Source organism: Mustela erminea, chromosome 1 (genome assembly GCF_009829155.1).
Source record: "Mustela erminea isolate mMusErm1 chromosome 1, mMusErm1.Pri, whole genome shotgun sequence".
Classification (NCBI taxonomy): Eukaryota; Metazoa; Chordata; class Mammalia; order Carnivora; family Mustelidae; genus Mustela; species Mustela erminea.
Genome location: NC_045614.1, coordinates 139,857,900 through 139,878,759, shown reverse-complemented (window position 1 = coordinate 139,878,759; position 20,860 = coordinate 139,857,900). Strand labels below are relative to the sequence as shown.

Below are 20,860 nucleotides of genomic sequence, written 5' to 3'. Positions count from 1 at the left end.
TAGTTCTGAGCATGCTGGGTCCCTTACTCAGCAATCATCATATGAACTCCAGTTGGAAAAAAAAAAAATTCACAAAGTGCTTAAAAATCTGCTTTAATTATATTTCCATGAATTCCAAGAAGAACATCATTGCAGTTAATATTACAAAAAAGCAAAGAAGGACATCTGAACATGCAATAAAAAAATGGATTCACAGTGAAAATAACATATGTTGGTACTAAAATATAGTTACTTGGCTCCATGAAGGGAAAAGGTTTCTTCTAATTATCTATTTACTTGGAATTTATTATGAGAAAATATTTTTCTTCTTCTTCTTCTTCTTTTTTTTTTTTTTTTTTTTTTTGCTTGACAGCTCTGGGGATGTTTTCAATCTTGTGTTACTATTACTGTTAGTGTCTGACAGAAGTCCCTCATTCTGAAAGCCATTATTTGCAGTCTATAATTTAATCAGAAAATTCAAAAGTACAACAAATAGCTTGGCAACTGTGTTCTTGTTACATACAAAGCCATTAGCAAAAATATGTAACAAAATTTATGTAAAACAAACAATTTTGTCCTTATATACAGAAGTTTGCTTTATGTTCATACCCTCACAGTCTACTCTAAAATGAGAGGGTATGGGGTGTGGGGGGGGGGGGAACTGCTACCAATCTCCTCTGAACTCATTCTGCACAGGGTAGGGAAATCTTAAAAGGCAGGGTAACTATTTTAATCTTCTTTTGACTGAGTTATAAAAATGCATCTGGGCTTCTCAAGGAAGAAGAAAAACTAAGAATGATGATAACGGCTTTAAAATAAAGAATTTATCCCTTTGTCCTTTGCGAAGTTTCTTAACGACCTCAACAATGATAGAGTAAAACCGAGTACATTTGTGACTGTGATCTGAGGGCAAAGTAGAGAGCATGGCGGAGAAACAGACAGACATCAGAACCCAAGCTGCTGCTAAGTTTCACAACCAAAGCATGCACATATTTCATACAGAGAGCGTTTACACTTCAGGGGAGAAAGATCATACGCAGAGGGAAATGTCACCCCAATCTATATACAAATGCAGAAACAGGAAGAACACGGGGAGTCAAAGGGAGACCAAATAGAAGTTTAAAATACATTTTTAAAATCATTTCAAAGGCAAGACCATGTTTACTGAAAACTGACAATTCTACAGAATACCTTGTAAACATTGAAAATGCAGCTTGATGTAATTCACAGTCTCAAGAGAAAATAAATTTCTGGTTTATCCTCACTGTTGGGCTCGGTCTGCAGAATGGAATGATCCGAGCAAAACGGGTCGCCATAGCCGGGGCGCAAGGCGGCACATGCCCCTTCTGGGATGCCGCGGCCTTCCAAGCCGCCCGCTTTGCTGCTCCGCAGGTAGCCAGCGATGTACGAGCCGGTGGAGTGCCGGTTGCCAGCGGGCAGGGGCGCCGAGGGTTTGTTTCGCAGAACCACTCCTCCGGCGTGGCTGGGGTTGACGACTTTTTGCTTGTTGGCTTCCTGCTTTTCCTTGGCACGGCTGGCAATGTTGCGCACTCTGCTCTGGCTTCTGGATGACAACTTTCGGACCAGTGCCCTGGGGAAATGACTGGCATCTGGCTTGGAATAGAGCACCTGACAGCCCTCTTCCTGGTCGAAAGACACAAGCTTCCGCAGCTGCTCGGTCAGGGCGTCTATGGGCTCTAATGACTTCGTCTTCGTGGTCACGCCCTTCTTGTCTCTAATGCCGGTTGTAACAAAACTCTTACTAATGCACTGGTACTTGCTTTCAAAGTTGCAGGCAATGTCCTCTGATGTTAAGTCCCCCAGACTTTTGGATTTGCAAGGGCTGGGCAGCTTCAGAGCAGGCAGAGGGGGGTGCGTGGGCTGCCTGGGTGCAGGGGTGTGCATGCCTTCATCACTGGACAGGGGCCCACAGGTCTGGTTCACTTTTGTGTCTAAATTTGAACAGTTGTTGTGCAGAAAACCAGCACCCGGGTAGGCTAGACAAGAAATACTTTGATTTTTGACATCTTGAATATTGTTGAGTATTTCAGAGACAGAAGGGGGAAAAGTCTCTTTACGGTAGCCATTCCTCAAACGTCTTTGAAAATGTTCCACCACATCCTGGCCATACTCTGGTTTTAAGGGAGAAGCAGAGTGACTTGTGTCCTCTCTTCTATATTCATAGGTTGTTATGGACAGGTTTTCTGAGTCTCCGTCCACTTCCACGAGACTGCTCTCTCCAGAATTTAAAGAGAGAGTGGTTTCCGCTATGACCTCTCCCAGTGCCAAGTCGGTGGAAGTGGAGGGGCTGTGGTTTTTTAGTGTTTCCCACTCTTTGCCATTGGTGGGACTTTTTGGTAACCAGCAGTGAGAAGTATAGGACCCACGCAGGTCGTTTTCCACAGCCCCTGTCTTGGCCTGACCGGGAAGGATGTCATCTGGCTTGGCTTTGGAGACAGGAGTGCACGTAGTTTCACAGTCCGTGTGTGTTGAGTGTTTGGAGGTCTCAGGACTTGAGAAGGCAATCGGGGCAGGAGACGAGCACAGGAAGGATGATTTGGATTTTCCCATGGAATAGTCATGCCTGAAGGGCATCTTTTGCTCCAAGGTGGGCAAGGAAGGATGACGTGACGTGACAGTGGTGCTAGGGGGCTGAGAAACAACTGTGAGGTTTGCTTGATCACTGGTCTCCTCAAACTGGCCAATCAGTGCTGAAATAGAACTGCCTGGCTCATTCTCATTGGTTAACGTGACATTGTCAATAAGATGGGAAATTTCACTCTCCTGCTGAATGGCAGTAGAATGCGAGTCAGGTATGTCAGAACAGAGCACAGAGACGTCTGACAAAGAAAAGGACGTTGCAGCTCGGCCTGTAATCCAACTCCCTTCCAAATTCTTAATCTCCAGGCTGCTTTGAGAAAAAATGTTCCCTGACAATGTACTTTTTTCCTCGGCAAAGCCCCCAGCATTCCCATTTGCCTTGGTTTTCACACCACATGGACCTTGTGTTAGGGTAACTGTAGGATCAAGAGCCAAATGCTGCCTTGGGGAGAGGAATCTGCTGGGGCACTCCTGTTCCTGGCCATCACCTGACACATTTGCTTTGGTTCTCCCACCCTTGGGACCTGCCACTCCCAACTGTTCTCCCGTGATTGGCGTGTTGGCAACAGAAATGGTGGAGTCCCCCTGGTTGATGTCTTTGTGGTGGAGGGCGCTAGAGGAAGAGGATAGCTTTTTGTTGAAATTTGGCAAATGTTGGTCTCTTATACTTGCCTTCCCTTTTCTTCTTCCATCCTTATCTTCTGCTGAATGAAACAAACAACATTTTAGGTAATATGTATCACTTTTTGTAGACCCTGCAAACACTCATGTTTGTCTTCAGACAGACAAATGGAGAATGTAAATCTGTTACATCGTGACAGAATATAGTTATGGATTGCAGAGGTTTGCAACAAAGTGTCTGTGTGATGAATAAATGGTAAAATATATTTATAGGAATTTCACTGAAGCTTCCCTTTGAGTATCTATTACATCAGCTAAGGATGTAATAGTCATTGTCAAAAAAAAAATGTCAATGAGTTACCATACTTTTACAGTGAGGATTACCTTAAGTTGTTTCCTATTCAGATTTGTACTACACAGAAGCATGGCAATAAAAATAGAACAAGACAGTTCTGTTAAACAAAGTATTGCGGTACCTGTAAGCAAGATACTATAAGCTTTCAAAGTTACACATGGATTAGTAAAAAATCACAAATCATATTATTTTTAAAAAAAAAAAGCAGACTGGACGGTGCAATAAATGTATTAAAATACCAGTATCTACTGATTCTGAGGTGTAAAAGTAAAGACTTGGTGACCAATTCTATGCCATTGTTAATATCTAATATTTTCTTAATCATATTTTTGTTTTTAATATGCAAATTTCATATTGCATTCTCCTCTAAAAGAGGCAGTAAGTTATTAGGCACAGAATAGAAATCTATAAAAACACACAATTCAAAGGAATTTGGGGTACCCCATCATACTTAGGATAATGCTCATACTGTATCAAACGTTCAATTATTTTTTACTTAATTCTCTCAATAGTGTTTTTTTAAATGTTTTCAGTCAGGATATATAAGAAAGAAGAATTTATTTACCTTATTAAAATATCTTCCTAACTAAAGAAAAATTCATCATAAAAAGTTTGACAAATCCAAAAATTATAAAGAAAAAAATTAAATATCCTATGATGTTACCACTCAGAAAGAGCTACTGTAAGCTCTTTTAGAGGGACAGAATTATATATAGAATTTTGTATTCTGCATTTTCTCCACTTATTTTTTTTCTACATTATAACTTGAATCATTGCATGGCTTTGTTTGTTCTATATTTACCACAAGTCTCATATAATATAAATGAGAATGACAAATTTATAAAGCTGTTTAAGGGAGGAAATATGCATCAACTCAATACTGTTTTCTGGATTAACCAGTATTTATTTCTACTGAGTACAGCATTATTTTCTCCCAAAACAGGATTTTGAATTAAACTTTAAAGCACATATTTCATCACTTCTCTGACACTGCTCTTAGTGAATTTTCAAAATTTTAAACTTTTTTCTCCCTTCAAATAAGCCATTCAAAAATTCATTTGTTTCCCTAGAATATCTTATAATAAAAATCAATCCAAGCAACAGGGAGTTTGTGAGAAAGTGGGACACTGAAATTAGACTGTATGATAGAAGGAGAATTTCCCTAAAGTAAATAGGTATCACATTATATTTGTCTGAGATGATCCTGATTTAATTAAAACACTTTTGTCATGGAGACATCAAATGGACAGTTTTGATACTTCCTTTACAAAAGTCAGAGGAAAGAGTCACTGCCACAACTCAGGAACTCCTTGGTACCTTGCAAAGCAGGCATTATTTTTTACCAAGTTCTTGGTATGAGCGAAGCATTATGCTCAGATTAGGGGAAAAGACAGGTAAGGCTTGATCTGTATGCCTGAGGAGCCTATAACTGGACAGGAGCCATAGACATGCTTCCTTCTCTGCCAACATCCAGGGATCAGGGAAATGAGGCCACAGGAAAACACCGCCTGAGCTACCTCTTGAGGAAGCAAAGATTTCTCAAGTGAAGAAGATGGCTTGCTTTTGACATCTAGCTTGACTTCTTTCTCCATAAACATTTCTAATCATGGAAATGTGTTGTATGTTGGGGAAAGAAATACTACTGTATCCAACCTCAAATAAAAAATCAATATAATTCTATTTTACCTAGAACAATCAGTAAATATTAAACCCACTTGGAAAACCAAGATCTCTGCTCCAGTTTTGTCTGTTTCACCTCCCCTAGGACACCTCACAGACCTCCGGGCTCCATACTGTCACACCTGATTGCTCCCCTTATCCCCCTCACTACCAGTTTCAAATGTCAGTGTTATTTTAAGGCTTTAGGGGACTGGGAAATAGTTCTTTCCCCTTCTCCCTGACGTTTAAAATCTGGCCTAAAGTTAACATTAAAAACTATTTTTTAGCATATTTTTACTTTGACTATAAAATGTCAACCAGGTCATAATGGTAATCAGGGACCAAAATATGGCTTCAAAAGAGTTGTTCTTAGAGAAACATAAAGCATCTTACCCAGGGAGTGTTCTTTTCCTTCAGTGTCTTTTGCTGTTGCAGATATAGGCAGTGACAAAGCCCCCAGAAGACTTTTGTCAACAGGCAAAGAGACAGGGCGCTCTTGCAAACTCCGTGTGGTCCTCCTCAAGACACCGTCTTGATCTCTTGAAGCCTCCGACACAGAATCCTTAATCTCTACCATTTCCTGGAAGCCCATTTTGCTCTTTTTTCTGCCTTTGGCCGGAGCACTGGCTGTGCGTCGCAAAATCCTGTCTCCAATGGATCGTTTCCGAACGTAATGGGAATTGTTTTCCGAAGAACCGTGCCTGGGATTTTTATTGAACAATCCCTTCAGACCTTGGAGCTGTCTGTTCTGAAGACACAAAAGGAGGACGCCCGGGTTAAGCAAATCCCATTGTGTCAACAACTTGCCTTCCAAATGACAGCTCCATGAAAAGTGGACACACAGCAACATCGTACAACCATCGAAGGATATTCAAACCAAGAAAACTGCAGCTCACAGCATGTTGACACAATGTCATGCACGCCTTATGGACCTTACTTTGTGATGAGGCAACCTTCCGTTTTTTGCAACCAAGCCACCCAGAAGCTTCCTACCCGGAGATGGCAAGGTGATGGGAAATGTTTCCACACTTAATAGACTGCTATGAACTTCAAGCCACCTTAAAGCAACAGATGCATGTTTCCAAGTGGGAAGCAGAAAATGGAGTGGTATGAGAGCATGCTGCCATGACCATTTAAAAAGAAACATGTCAGCACGAACAGGGCACCATGCCGAGAAACTACCTTTGTGGCTCCTAGAAAGTGCAATATAGTATAACTGGGGTTGAGTATTAAAGGGCTCCACTGCAAGGAAAGAAAACAAACACAACAGAACACAATGTGGGCTCATTCAAGAAAGTGTACAAGTGTACACTTGTACAAGTGTACAAGTAACAACCAAAGATGAGAACGCATATGCGTCTAGCACTCCTTCTTCCACCTTCAGTGATTTCAGCTTCATGAGGTACTCCGCTCATCACCGCCACATTGTGCTTTATGCATCCCAACCCAAATACACCTCAAAGTAATCCATAATGCGACTTAGAAGTAGGCTTCTATTTAGGAGAACAGAAATCCTATGGAACACTTTGATTCCTTCCTGGCTCAAGTTTTAAATAAATTCTGAATGTTACTGTTTCCTCAAGAGGATAAATACTAGAGATACTACTTAGTTAGGCTGAGATCCCTAGAAGCTCAAGAATCATCTTCCGACATTTACATTTGTGTGCATTTATGTCAGATGAACAGCACAGACAGAAACCGAGGACTACAAGAAAGTCAAAGAAGAAAACTCCAGCACTCTTAGACATTAGAATCCTTAGTGCCCCTCCCATACCAACTGATGGAAGGAAAAACCTTATACCCCCTAATTCAGCCTGAACTGGTCCACGCCCTAGAAATTGGCTTATAGTCATGATATTAATATCAGCCAACATTTTTGAGCATTTACTCTATGTCAGGCAGCTTTCTAAGGATAATGTAGTTTTTTATGAGATGGGTACTATTTTTACCCGACCTTTGTAGAGAACAGAGAATGTCTATAACTCTATAAGAGAAACTCCAAGCAATGCAGACTTTTCTAATAGAGAGCACTGGACATTCCTAGGTGCTAGCCAAGAAGATTCTAATAGTTCCTCCAAATCACATCTGGTCCCAGGAATTCATTCTAGTGGCCAAGTCCCCAATTACTTGGCATGACTAAAGGACAGCCTATTGATTTGTAAACCTCAAATGAGTTGTGTAATGAAGAGAGTCGCATCAGGAGAAAACTAGAATACATTCTTGTCATCTAGTTCTTAAAAGAAAGTCCTTATAACATCCTTAAAAGTCCTGTGGGTGGCTTTAAATGCATTCATGGAGTTTCAGGTTTTCGGCTAAATACAACGGCACCAAATGAATGCATCCCCCCAAGAACGGGCTAGAATCACAGTCTGGTTAGTGCTGGTAATTCATCAAACATCTGAGACATTGCCTGCTATAGCTGGCTAGGTCTTCTTAAGTAGTAAAATAAAACTCAGTGTTTAGGTAAATATTTACTGTTGTACTAACAATAAATATACAAAGGAGCTTCTGAGAGAATAGCAGTTTTCTCCTAAGCCCAGAGAGGCCACACCCCAAAACAGTGGAAGGAGCATATGTGGATCAGAACAGGACCTGACAGCCTGGCACACGGGGCTTGCTGGGCTTCTCACTGGTTTTCTGCTAGAGAACTTTGTCAAGATATATGTGCCTTTTAAGCGATTAGTCAAAAAAATAACTTTGTTAAGGACCATATTATTGTTGCACATGACTTTAAGCCCTATACTCTTTCTCACCTTTCCATAGATTTCATTGATTGTTATATGGACAAATATAGATGCTTCTGTCAGTCCTTCCAGATAGACATGCCGGTAGCCTGAGAAAAGCAAAGAAAACAGTTTCCTTTTACTTGGACTTACATTTGGCTTTCCCAAGGGTGCAACTAAATGAAGTATTTGACTTTACTAGAATTCTTTACATTTCAAAAAACATGTTAACACTCATATACCACATTTTATATAACATATATGCCAGACGTTGTATGTATCACATATCATATATTAAATTTTCCCAAAAAAACTGAACGATCTGCCCAGAGAGGAGAGGCCAGCCTCTGCCTACCGGGCACTAAGCTGCTGAAGGTCACGGTTCTTTGTCCAACGAAGTCTCGTCCAATTGGATCATGATCCCACACCAAGAACCGAACCAAAGCGATGTCTGGCATGTGTACTGTAAATGTCAGGGTTTCTTCCCACACGGGGTTAAATCCTCAGAGAAATAGGAAGAGAAAAATCAGAAAAGCAAAGGGCTTGGCTAAAAATGAATTGGCAGCAACATCTGCAAAGCAGACTGAAAATTGCTTGCAATGGTTATTAAACTCGCGGAGATGACCAAGCCACTCCAGGGTGCCTAACTGACATAAAGTCTTGGAATTTGCCCCACTGCCAGAAAATAATTGGTAGGAAGATTGCCTGTAAATGATTACATTAATTCTAATAATCTTTGATGCCCAAATTGCATTGTAGGGGACATTTCTTGAGGTGATTTTAGAATGCTTCAAAAAGCTCAAAAAGTATCTTTAGTATTGATCTAAGAATAATGTTTTAGGAGAAAAAAAAAAAAGGAAGAAAGAGATCCTGCCTTGTAGAAATGAAAGAATTATGCTTCAGACCCACAAAAGATTCTACCGCTATAATAATCACCAGCAAACATTTTATAAGGTGTTATGTAGGTTTCAATGCTACTGTACATATAGCATCTTATTTAATTGTTATAGCAATCCTCTAAGGATGGCAAGGCAGGAGTTTTGTGTTTTTTTCTAATTAAGAAAAAGGAAGGCATTATGATTAGCTTTCAAAGCTATATAATTTTTAAAAATCACACAAGTAACAAATGCTTTTTTTAAACTAAGAAATGCAAGTATTTATAAATCATTTTTTTAGTTAAGAAAACCGATATGCAGAGAAAATAGTGCACCTAAGGTCACACAGATAGTTACAGAGTCAACTCAGAATGTGCACTGTTGTTTTCCAGTGTCTTCCTATGAAGCAAAACCTTAATACATGGAAGATAAGTTTTCATAGCTATTGAAAATAAATAGATATATAATTCAGCTTATATTCTGAAAGGTAAGAATACATTTATTTCTTGATAAAATTTTCTCTGATAAAATAATTATATAAATGGATAAAAATTCAAGTACTCTCTAAGTTTCTTTTCTAAAAATTAATAAATTTTATTAAATACATGTATCCAGGAGGCATCAGCTACTTATTACTATTAAATGCCTCAACTAAGGAAATAATTATGGACTGAAATCATTGACAGGTCCCTGTGTTTTTGTTACATTAGTAATGACTTCTCAAGTACTTCTTTAGATAAAAAACAAAAGACAAACAAAAAAACAACAAAAACAAAACTATGGCCATTGGTGGGAAAACGCAATATACGAAGTCCACTTCCTTTAAGCATGTTATTTCCTAAAGTAATAGGTTTCTGCTACTCTTGAATCCCCAGATTCCTTTCCTTAAGCTAGCACTTAGGAAAACTCCTCTTAAGGAGGCACCTGGGTGACTCAGTCGGTTGAGTGTCTGACTTGATTTTGGCTCAGGTCATGATCTTGGGGCAGAGAAACTGAGCCCGGCATCTGGCTCGGCTTGCACTTGGTGTGGAGTCTGCTTAAGATTCTCTCTCCCTCCCCATCTGCGCCCCCCCCCCCGCCCCGCTCATGCTCGTGCTCACTCTCTCTCTAAAATAATCTTTAAAAAGAAGTCTGAAACTAGTGATGTACAAAAATGTTGGATGGAATTTAAATTTAAAAAAAAAAAAGAAAAGAAAAACTCCTCTTAAGCTCTCACTATAAACCTCCAATTTCTTAAATGTTTTGAGGATTGTGGTTTAGAGTATTAATGACTAAAGGCTGAGAAAAATAGGTATTCTGTAATGTTTGTCAAATGTATGAACAAACACTATGTAAGAAGATTACCAAGAAAAAGACATGTGGCTTAGGTTAAGAAAGCTTTTTTTACATCATGGCCGGAATACAAGAATGGTGTCCACCCACCATATGGACATAATGAGAAGTAAACTGGACCAAGCATGCTGGACTTGCTTTTAGAGTTTTACATGCTCCAGAAAAAAATGAAAAACCATCAAGACATATAGGAGTCATGAGTGAGAGCTCTGAAGTAACTTACATCATGAAAATATGATTTAAAAATGTAATAGAGGCATTTTCCTAAGTTTTTTTTTTCTTTTCAGTGTAGCAGTATTCGTTGTTTATGCACCACACCCAGTGGTCCATGCAATCTGTGCCCTCCATAATACCCACCACCAGGCTCCCCCAACCTCCCACCCCCCGCCCCTTCAAAACCCTCAGATTGTTTTTCAGAGTCCATAGTATCTCATGGTTCACCTCCCCTTCCAATTTCCCCCAACTCCCTTCTCCTCTCCATCTCCCCTTGTCCTCCATGCTATTTGTTATGCTCCACAAATAAGTGAAACCATATGATAATTGAGACTCTGTGCTTGACTTATTTCACTCAGTATAATCTCTTCTAGTCCCGTCCATGTTGCTACAAAAGTTGGGTTATTCAACCTTTCTGATTTAACTCAGTCCTTTAAAATACTATCAATTCTCTTCATTAGAAAAAAAAAATTGCTTCAAAAGAAAGAATTTAAGAACCAAATCACAAATCCACCAAAACATACCATGCATCTAACATAAACTCAGATGGCAGTTATGAATTTTAGGGTTGTTTCTCTTCTATATAGCCAAATTTTTCTTTTTCAGAGCAAATTTTATTTCTAGAGCTTCTTGATTAAAAGTCAACAGATTATCATCTTACCATTGTCGTCTACTACACGAGTTTGATCTTTACAACAGTCAACTGGCAATCCAATAATTTCAACTTCAACAAAAGGATCAATGATCTATGTAAATAAAGAGAGAGTATTATTGCAACTCTATCTATGTATGTTAACTAATTTGAGAATATTGGCCAAAATGTCCATGATTCAATAGTAACCCATTTTATTAGGTGCTTACTGAGAAAGAGAAACTGTATAACAGATTTCGGTATATGAAAGAGAAAAAAAGATTAAATTTTAGTTTGCCAATATTTACTGATGCTACACAAATTTTATCCAATGAACCTACAACTCCAGTTCAAGGTATATGTCTAACAGAAATGAGAGCTCTTGTCCATGCTCAGAGCAGCTGTATTCATATATGTAATATGTATTCATAATGTTCACATACTAGAAACAACCTAATGGTCTAAACTGTGGATTATTCATTTAATGACTCCCATACGGTAATGAAAAAGAAAAAATTCTGCAACATAGACATCATGTTCAGCTATTCAGACCTAAAAGGGTATATACTGAGAGTGCCTGCCTGGTCCAGCTGGAAGAACATGCAACTCCTGATCTTGGGGACATGAGTTCAAGGCCCATGTTGGGTATAGAAATTAGTTTAAAAAAAAAAAAAAAGAGCATATACTATAAGAGTCTATTTACATAAAGTTTGAACACAGACAACATTAACGTGTTGTGATAGGGGTTGGTGTTTGATTGGGGGGGTTGAGAGTAGATATTTACTGGAAGGGTGAATGGACGACTTCTGAGGGGGTTCTCAGATGTTCTGCATTGATCTGTGTTGCATAATAATTAATCAAGCTATGCACATCTGATTTGTGTACTTTACTGTATTTAAATCAACTGTGTACTATAATGTAACTTTAAAAGTACCAAAAATAATAAGATTAAAAAAGAATCAATAGAAAAAAATGAATGCTTAGTCTTCCTTCCCACCTTCCCCCACCATCCCCTCCCCTCCAGAAGGAGGAACCCTGCTTTGTTGGTCATTTGTAAACTCTCTTTCACCATGCAAGTTCTGAATAAAGAGCAATGAAAGACTGAAACCTTAAGAATCCAGAAAGAGCTGATCTAGAAGTATAAAGGAGAGAGAGTTATTTACTTTGAGAAAACATTTTAGGAGCTCGGAAAGGAAGGAGAAATAACAGAGTTTCAGGGAATAAGAGCTCGAAGTACATTGGAAAAACATGTTGAGAACATTGGGTGGATACACATATTTTTTGCTTACTAAATAAACCATGAAGTCTACTCATTCTCAATTAATCATTTGATGCTAGAAATTCGTCCTTTCAGTTGAACCTTGTGGTAAAACTGAACTACTGGGTATCTCAGATTTTGGAGGGCAGCTAATGAGGATGACTACTGTCCCTGAGGAATTCAAGAAGACCACAGGCCTGAAGAGTAAATTCCTGCTTTAAAACTTGGCTCCTGCGTTGCTCCAAGCAAATTATGTACCTATACTTCTGTCTCCTTATCTGCAGACCCGGGACCCCAGTGTCTGCTTTCCTCAGACTGTAATCTCCATGACATCCTGGAAGAATGGAATTGGATGATGGCAAGTATATTTCTTTTTATTCCAATCATGAAGAAGCAACCAGGTAAATTCAAATGGAAGGACATTTTGAAAATAACTGGCTTGGACATTTTATAAAATGTCAATATCATGAGAACAAAATAAGAAAGCTAGAGAACTGTTCTAGATTTTTAAAGGACCAAAGAGAAATGACAACTAAAAGCAATGTGTGATCCTTCATTGGATCCTGAATACATAAAGAAAAAAAGAAAAGAAAAAAGAAGATATAAGGATAATTTGGGGACAACTGGAGAAAAAGGAATACAGATTTTACATTAGATAATATTATTATAACAATATTAAATGTCATGATTGTATTGTGGCTCTAGAGGTGAACATTCCTATTCTTAGGAGATAAACGCTAAAGTACACAGGTATTTAGGGGTCAAGATATCAATAACTTATTCTCAAATGACTCTATGAAGAAATGCAAATATACGTATATGGGTGTATAATTTTTGAATTTTGTTACATTTGCTTCATCTCTGTGTATACATGTGTGTATACACATACACAGACATACATACATATATACACAGACATATATACATCTACACATGAAAGGGAGAGAAAACAAATATAACAAAATTTAGTAATTTTCTTGGTGAAACTAGATGCTGGAGATGTGACATTAATTTTACTAACTTGACAAGTTTTCTGAGGTTCAAAAATTTTCAAACTAAAAAGTTGGAGAGGAAAAAATAGCAAGGGTCTTCATTTTTGCAGACGGTGAAGAAAAGAAAAAAGGAAATAATGGATGAGGATACACTTTCTGATACTGTCCAAACAGCTACTCTTGCTGCTAAAAGGACAGAATGGAAGCATTGAGACCAGTCAGCTGTGGGGCTACCTCAGCAGAACTGACGAGAGACGAGGGAGGTTTGGATTAGGCTGGAGGCAACAGCAATGGAACAAACGATCCCATAAGAAGCTCCTACTTTCTGAGGAGTGGGACATGGTGCCATCTGTGAAAGATGAGAAGGAAAGTGACGGGAACACCTGTTTGAGGAGAGAGAAGGCTGGCAATAGCCCCTGTGGAGAACAGGATCGAAGGCTGACAAGGTAAAGAGGACGGTCACATAGCATCACAGGTCAGATGAGATTTGCAACAAAGAGTTTATGGTAAGCTAACAGCAGGGCTGAGTTGTGTCCCCACTCAACATTCAAGATCCAAAAATGCTGGTTTAACAAGGTGGAGTGGCAAGGGGCCTGAGGGGATAAACCACTCCTGAGAGGAAGAACATGGCATGCCTCCAACATAGATGGTGTATGCATTCCGGAAGGGACTGTCAGTGCTTGCCAATAAGTCAGCTGATACCCGATGAGCTGAGGCCAGTGCTCATTTACAAACACATACACAGAGAGAAAGAGAGAGAGAGAGAGCAAGAACTCTGAAGGTATTTCAGATGAAATGTAATCACAATAAAATAACCATGTAATTAAGCACTTGGGTCATACACATGGCTTACCTCGCCTCGGTCTCCAAACATGGAGTCTGGAGGTTTGGGGAGTTGCTGTCCACTGATTACTTTCAGGATGAGCTGCTTTTTGGGGTTGGCAGGAAGTGGGTCACCAGAGAAAGGGTTGAAAGTACCTAAGGCAAGTAAAGCGGAGGTTAAAATCTGAGGCTGGTAACACGGGAACACATACACTCACACCCTTCGAGCACGCAGAACAAACAACAAGTGCTGAACAACTACAGTATCTCCTGGAGCAAAGATATGATCACATAACTATCAGTGTGGCTTCTACCTGAAGGCAATGCTGGCCAGCATTTCTATAGCTGTAGTTTCTGTTAGAATCCATGCTCCCAAAGGCAAAGGAACAGGCCAATTTAAAGTATCTGTGGTGCAATTATCAATCATGGCGAGGGAGAAGAGAGGCATTTTCTTAGAATGCCAACAGTGTAGATGTCAGATTCAAATAATTTTCTAACTTAAACTATCGTAGGTATATAAAGTGAATATAACAAACAGAAAGACCCAAAACAAAGCGAACAGCAGAGCAAGAAAACAGGCAAAGCATAAAATCCTGAAGGCACATCTGTTAACACTTCTTTACCTGAATTGCTAAAAACCCAATTTGGAAAATTTTTAAAGAATTTTAATGAGCAGAACCAAAAACAAGTATTTTTCTTTTCCCTATTGTTAGCACTGCTTTATAATTAGACCACACTGACTAAAAGGGCTTGATAAAATTGTCTCAGGTGGTATTTTAATTCTGCTAGCAGGTTTCAGACTCACTCAAAGATTGGGCTCAGACGTTACACGGCAGCACAATTTATAAGTAATGCCCAATGAGTATCACGCTGGGAGGCACTGGATCTCAGATGACAATTCACTGCTATTTATGACCCTCTTCAGGTACATAACCTCCCAAGAAAACATTGTAAACATCATGCTACCCAAATGTTAAATAGTTGTGACCAGAGTTTTAATTTGCATGCAACACCTTCACCCATCTCTTTTTTAAAAATCATGTTGCAGGGGCACCTGGGTGGCTCAGTGGGTTGGGCCTCTGCCTTCGGCTCAGGTCATGATCTCAGGGTCTTGGGATTGAGCCCCACATCTGGCTCTCTTGCTCAGTGGGAACCTGCTTGCCCCCTCTCTCTGCCTGCCTCTCTGCCTACTTGTGATCTCCCTCTCTCTAATGAATAGACAAAATCGTTTTTTAAAAAAATTCATTTTGCAAAACACTGATGTATCACATTTTCCAGAGAGCTCCTCCAGTAAGGTGGCTGCAATTGGAGAGATGACTATGAAGTGAACACACACCTTTGCACATTTGCTGGGGTTTGAGGACGTAGCCACAATTGCCATTTGTCTTGAACTTGGCTCGATTTAATTGCATCATTCGCCCTTCAGACTGGTAGTTCAGTGCCACTGTGCAAGTTCAAAGTTTGAGAGGTTAGGCAAGACAGCAGCATGGAGTCAGGACATACAGAGAACCGATCCTTCCCGAGGCATACACACCTAGCTGGCAACCCGCGTTCCAGTAGGGCAGAGGGTTGAAGTTACTGGAATCAATACGGTAGGCGGAGGGGTAAATCCTTGTGAGCTGCTTTTGGTTATAAATCATGAACTGCTCCGACTTCTGCTGAACCACCTGATGTGCTCTTGTTTCACTGAATGACAACACGTTTCCTGTGGTTCCTGGCAGTTTTTAATCATGAGAAAAGAAATGCAAGAACGTCCATCGAGAAACCACCACTCACAAAAGACTTTCTAAGACATCAGATTATGTCCATAATAAAATGCAGAGCAAAAGAGTGAATTGAACCAGAGTAGGAGTAGCTTCGGGCCAAGAAAGAGCCAGAAAATCCCATTCCTGGGACTCTTTAACCATTTGGGGTCAAATCTGAGCTGCTCATCTTGCAATGGTAACTGCATATTTCTGAGTCCCATGCTCCCCCAGGAATCAGTCATCTCACTAGTTCATGTCTGTCTGGCTAACAGGAAGAGGACTGGCAGGAAAATTATTTTTTAGGGATATGACTCCAACAGAATATCTTTGGCAAAGATCTAGCCAGTCATGGATAAATAAAACTATGTAACTTATTATTATGTAACTTAATCCTGATGACAAGGAGGCATTCATTGAAGACATTCATCTAAAAAGCACACATGTGAAGTACATATTAACGGATAGCATTCAGGGTCCAAGAAAATAAAAGACCAATTCTAAAGGAGAAAAATGGAGTTTTAATGTTAATTTGTTTAGAATTATGAAACCAGTCAAGAGCTATTTGGGCAAAAGGAATAAAAATGGAGAAAGACTTTAAAGAGTATTATAAAAAGACAAAATCTCAGAAACAAGAATAATCTTTCACTATCCAGATAAACCATGGAAAAAAATAAAGGGAGGTAGAAGCATAGGAAGCCTATATTACAGTTTCTGCTGGACTATCCTCAGGTCATGTCAATCCAGGGCCAAGGAAGCACCAAATCTGTGGGTCATGATGGAGGTAACCCCCAAGCCTTCAATATCCCCCCTTTTCTCCAATCCTGTGTCTATAATGTCCCCATTACTTCTACTCCTTCACTGAACATCCTCATCCCACCCCCAAAATGACCACTCATATGTTGTCTGGACCTACTAGAAGAAGCCGACCTAAATAAAGACCCTCACTGGCCCAGAGCCTCATCATTCCAGTGTTTACTCTGACAAGCCGAGGGTGTCTGAACCCAGATGGAGGGACACGGCTCACGAAGCCAAGGAGTTGAACTCCATAGTCTTGCTGGGTCAACGGGGCCTGAATTGTATCCACCCCATGCATGTTAATTAGAGCCCATATGGGCCCCACTCAGGGCCCCAGTTGCCCTCAGGACTGTATAACCTTAGACTTTAAACACTGGCCAAATGACCAACAGTTATACTCTGGGGATGCAACTTGGAGTGATCATAAATACAGAACGGAGGCAAAGAAATTACGGTTTTTAATCACACAATTTCCCTCATATACACTGTTTCCTTTTCACATATATTTTACTGATATACTTATTAACATAGTTTACGTTTGTCAAGCAGATTAAAAATAATCTTACTTGCAGATTTTGATGAGTAATGTTTTAAACATGATGGGAGAAAATCCAGTCTTTTTGACAAGCCTCAGTCAAGTGCAGTAACACTATAATCAGTGCCACTGTTTTCTCTGTCTCACCACATAAATATGTACACCACACTATCAGTAAGATGACCTTGCTAATTAGGCATATTATCAGCTAGCATATGAATAGATCTGAGTTGCTTTGCTTTGGGGTGAGACATGCATTCGTTATTTATTGCTCATTTTGTGGCTACACATGCACACACAACAAAAACTCAAGTTCAAGAGCAAAGAGTACTCAATATTATTTTCCATTAAGCTAATAGAATTATTGTTTCTGAAGGTATTTAGTAAAAATTAGATTGCTTGGGGCAGCTGAGTGGCTCAGCTGGGTAAGCATCCAACTCTTGGTTCTGGCTCGGGTCATGATCTCAGGGTCCTGGGATCGAGCCCTACGTCGGGCTCCCTGCTCAGTAGAGAGTCTGCTTGCACTTCTCTCTCTCTCTCTCTCTCCCCTCTGCCTCTTGCCCTGGCTCGTGTTCTCATTTTTTTCCCTCTCTCTCAAATAAATAAATATGTCTTCTTAAAGAATTATATTCCTTTAAACCAGATACACATTTCACTCCATTAAACCACTCACTGAGTTTATTTTCTAGCTATGGGCAGTTATTACAAGGACAGTTTCTCATGTGAAATTAATTTTATTTTTTTTAATTGTCTTATTTGAGGAAGGAATCAACACCAAAGGTAAGACAGAAAACAATACACTTGTGGAATGAGAAAAACAAAGAAGAGAGATCTCTGAGGAGAATCCTAGAGATTGTGACAGACTTAAGACTTGGCACAATGTTGTTTTTCCTTCACTAAGATTGGGAAACGTTGGGAAAATGAAAGATTTTTAATTTGGATTTCACTTCCACTAAAATTAGAATCAGGTCGAAAAGCCACATGCCTGGAGTTTGTTTCTATGAGCATTCAGTAACTGAACAAAACAGAAATGAGAAGGGAAGAGGGTAAAGGGAAGAAGAGCAGCTAGCAGGGAAGCCCGGGCTACGAACACCTGTGACTAGGATTTCTCAATGCAACATGATACGGAAAACAGGGGAAAATCAGTGAAAGAATCCGTGCTTCTGAAATTCCTGCTCTGTTCAAACTTCAATCTGTGGGTTAAATTATCTTCATCAAAGAAAACATTTCCAATGACAAAATATGGGATTTTTGAGGTGCTACTTTAGTTTTCTTCTTTCTTCTGGTCATTCGCACTAGGAACGCCCATCTGTGACCTGGTCACCAGACCAGGACATCAGGTCTCCACAGTTCACGCCTTGGGCAAGATGCTACTATAATGCATTGGTCTTTATATAATAATGAAGTCTTCCTCTGTCCAGCCAATCAGGCTACTGCAGTAATTAATATGGCCCCCACCGTGAGCAAAGATTTACACTGGCAGCCGGTTTCCTGACACCTTGGATGCTACCAGTTCCAGGAATGCATGCTGATGATCCGATTAACAAACAGTTAGTTAGTAAATGGTTGACAAAGAAAAGTCGAGAATGTTTCCCCAAGAAGAAAAGCTCTCTCCTTACCATCGTCCACGATGTCCTGGGCCGCCACAGAGTTTGTATACACCACCAAGTCAGAGAGCTCTCGGCAGAGCTTCATGGTTTTCCTGCGGCGACCCAACCTGTGACATACACAGCCAGGACTCAGGTCACTTAGAGCTGGAAGAGGTTTGGTCTCCACCTTCCTTACCTGCCCCTAGTAGAGCCAGGATTAGAACCCAAGCGTGAGTCCTAGGTCAGCTCTCTTTCCACCACAATACCCTGTTTATGTGGTTTTATTCACTGCTCAGCTGAGAACTAGTGTCTTCTCCTGTTTTTGTGAGTTCTGTTGTGAAGGATTTGACTGCCACTGTTCCCCAGCCAGCAAGTAACAGAAGCAGAGTTCATCAGGCAGCTCCTCAACTTTGGCAGGAGGGGAACCTGGACTTCTATTCGAGAACATTCACAGCAGAGGTCTCCTGGGAGGTGACCCCACTTCTCTTACATCCTTTACTGTAACTACAGATTCAATTTTCTGTATCCTAAGGGCAGGAGCCTCATACATCCTCTCTGTCCTTACTAGTTACTTTTATGTTTGGATATTCTGTTGAAGTGAAGCTAAATATAAAATTTAATTGAGCACTAAATGTCCATTCCTACAAGACTTCTCTATGCTTCTAATTTCATTTAACTTCAGTATTTCAATAAAGGCACACAGGTGTGTGTGTGTGTATGTGTGTGTTTGTGCACGTGTGCACTTATCTATGATGTAATTTACATTCCCCTGTGACTTTACAGTGTACACGAGCTACCAGAAAATCATCTTATCATCTCAAATTCTATTAGCAATAATAAAGAAAACAGCAGCTAATATTTTTGAGTGCTTAGTTAATTGGAAGAGGGCTGATCAGCCTAAATAATTTAATTCCTTTAACCCTCACAATGACCCTAAGAACTAGAAACATATGAGAAGCCTAACTCATCCCATGTCAGCGGCACAGGAACAAGAGCTTCAAGTCTGGCAACCTCAGATATCTAGCTTTGCGCATGTGCTCTTCATCCATCAGCCCCTTCAGTCTCCTAGGAGAGCCCCCCGGACTAGCTCCTGTGGCCCCTCTCTCTTCTCTGAAGAGACCTCTTCCCTGACCACTGCCACAGCTAGCGCTTAGCAAGAGCTCCCTGTGAGCCAGGCGCAGTGTAGGTCCCCTCCTTGTGTTATTATCTCACACCCAGTTCATCTTCCCACGTCCTGCTGCACTGAGCACTTGACCTTGTGATCAACTTCTCTAGACACATACAACTAAAACAGCGAAGCTGATGGGACTGAAGAGGCCCCGGGAGTCTAAGCAGGAAACACCGAGGTACAGTCTCACCTGTACAGCTGGCTGGTCTCCTTGCCAGGATTCTGCTGTGTGTCCTCCTCGTCATCAGTACTATACGACTTAGACCGTGATTTTGTGGTTTTCTGCTGGAAAATCACAGTAAACTGAACAACAAACTCACTGCATCAGGCACACCTGCAACATCTAGAGAACGGACTGGGCATTGTAATATATGCAAAAAGGACAATTACTTGGAAGAAAACAAATTAGCCAAATATTGCAGCTTGACTTACCTCTAATAAAAAGCATGTCTACAATCATAATTATATTTAATATTAAGGCAAACCTGAGGGTTTTTTGCTTAAAATGGACTTTTAAGCTACAAAAGATGTAGGTTTTAGAAAGATGATTTAGTCATTCATTGAAGGTCTCCAAGAGCAGAAGAGTCATAGTTATAATATCTATTCAAATGACTGTAAGAGGATAAAATGTTCTTTTACTTAGGAAATTCACTATTCCTGCTGACTTATAAAAGATAGATTTGACAAAAAAGACAAGTAGTAATTTTTTAATGAATAACTTTTTCTTGCTTTTGATTAGCGTGCGCTCAAATAACTGTCCAAGTCAAACTGCACTTTTGAGATTTTGACCCGCTTTAATTTCTACCAACAGAATAAAAATTATTACCCACAGGGTTCAGGCTGAAAGGCTGCAGGACTAAAGGCTATCAGAAATAAAGACATTTTGGAATGACGCAGTTTTATCCCAGCACATTAGAGATAACCCCACTGTTTGGCAATACATAACAGAAAAAAACAAATAATGGGA

At 40.0% G+C, this 20,860-nt stretch overlaps 1 protein-coding gene across 10 annotated transcripts in view; it reads right to left on the bottom strand.

Annotated features, from left to right (window-relative positions):
* Positions 1-311: 311 nt before the first annotated feature.
* Positions 312-20,860, bottom strand: part of PLCH1 (phospholipase C eta 1) — a 223,850-nt gene continuing 203,301 nt past the window's right edge. For 5 of the 10 annotated variants that reach the window (XM_032344188.1, XM_032344197.1, XM_032344180.1 and 2 more), the window contains 11 exons: positions 20,084-20,178; positions 18,756-18,853; positions 15,596-15,775; positions 15,398-15,505; positions 14,093-14,217; positions 11,020-11,104; positions 8,294-8,440; positions 7,969-8,048; positions 6,398-6,457; positions 5,609-5,963; positions 312-3,284 (listed from right to left, as the gene is read on the bottom strand). In XM_032344188.1, the coding sequence (XP_032200079.1) occupies positions 1,204-3,284; positions 5,609-5,963; positions 6,398-6,457; positions 7,969-8,048; positions 8,294-8,440; positions 11,020-11,104; positions 14,093-14,217; positions 15,398-15,505; positions 15,596-15,775; positions 18,756-18,853; positions 20,084-20,178 (3,414 nt within the window). In that variant the 3' untranslated portion in view covers positions 312-1,203. The remainder of the gene's footprint in view (positions 3,285-5,608; positions 5,964-6,397; positions 6,458-7,968; positions 8,049-8,293; positions 8,441-11,019; positions 11,105-14,092; positions 14,218-15,397; positions 15,506-15,595; positions 15,776-18,755; positions 18,854-20,083; positions 20,179-20,860) is intronic. The other 5 variants (XM_032344203.1, XM_032344213.1, XM_032344251.1 and 2 more) reach the window with 5 other exon arrangements.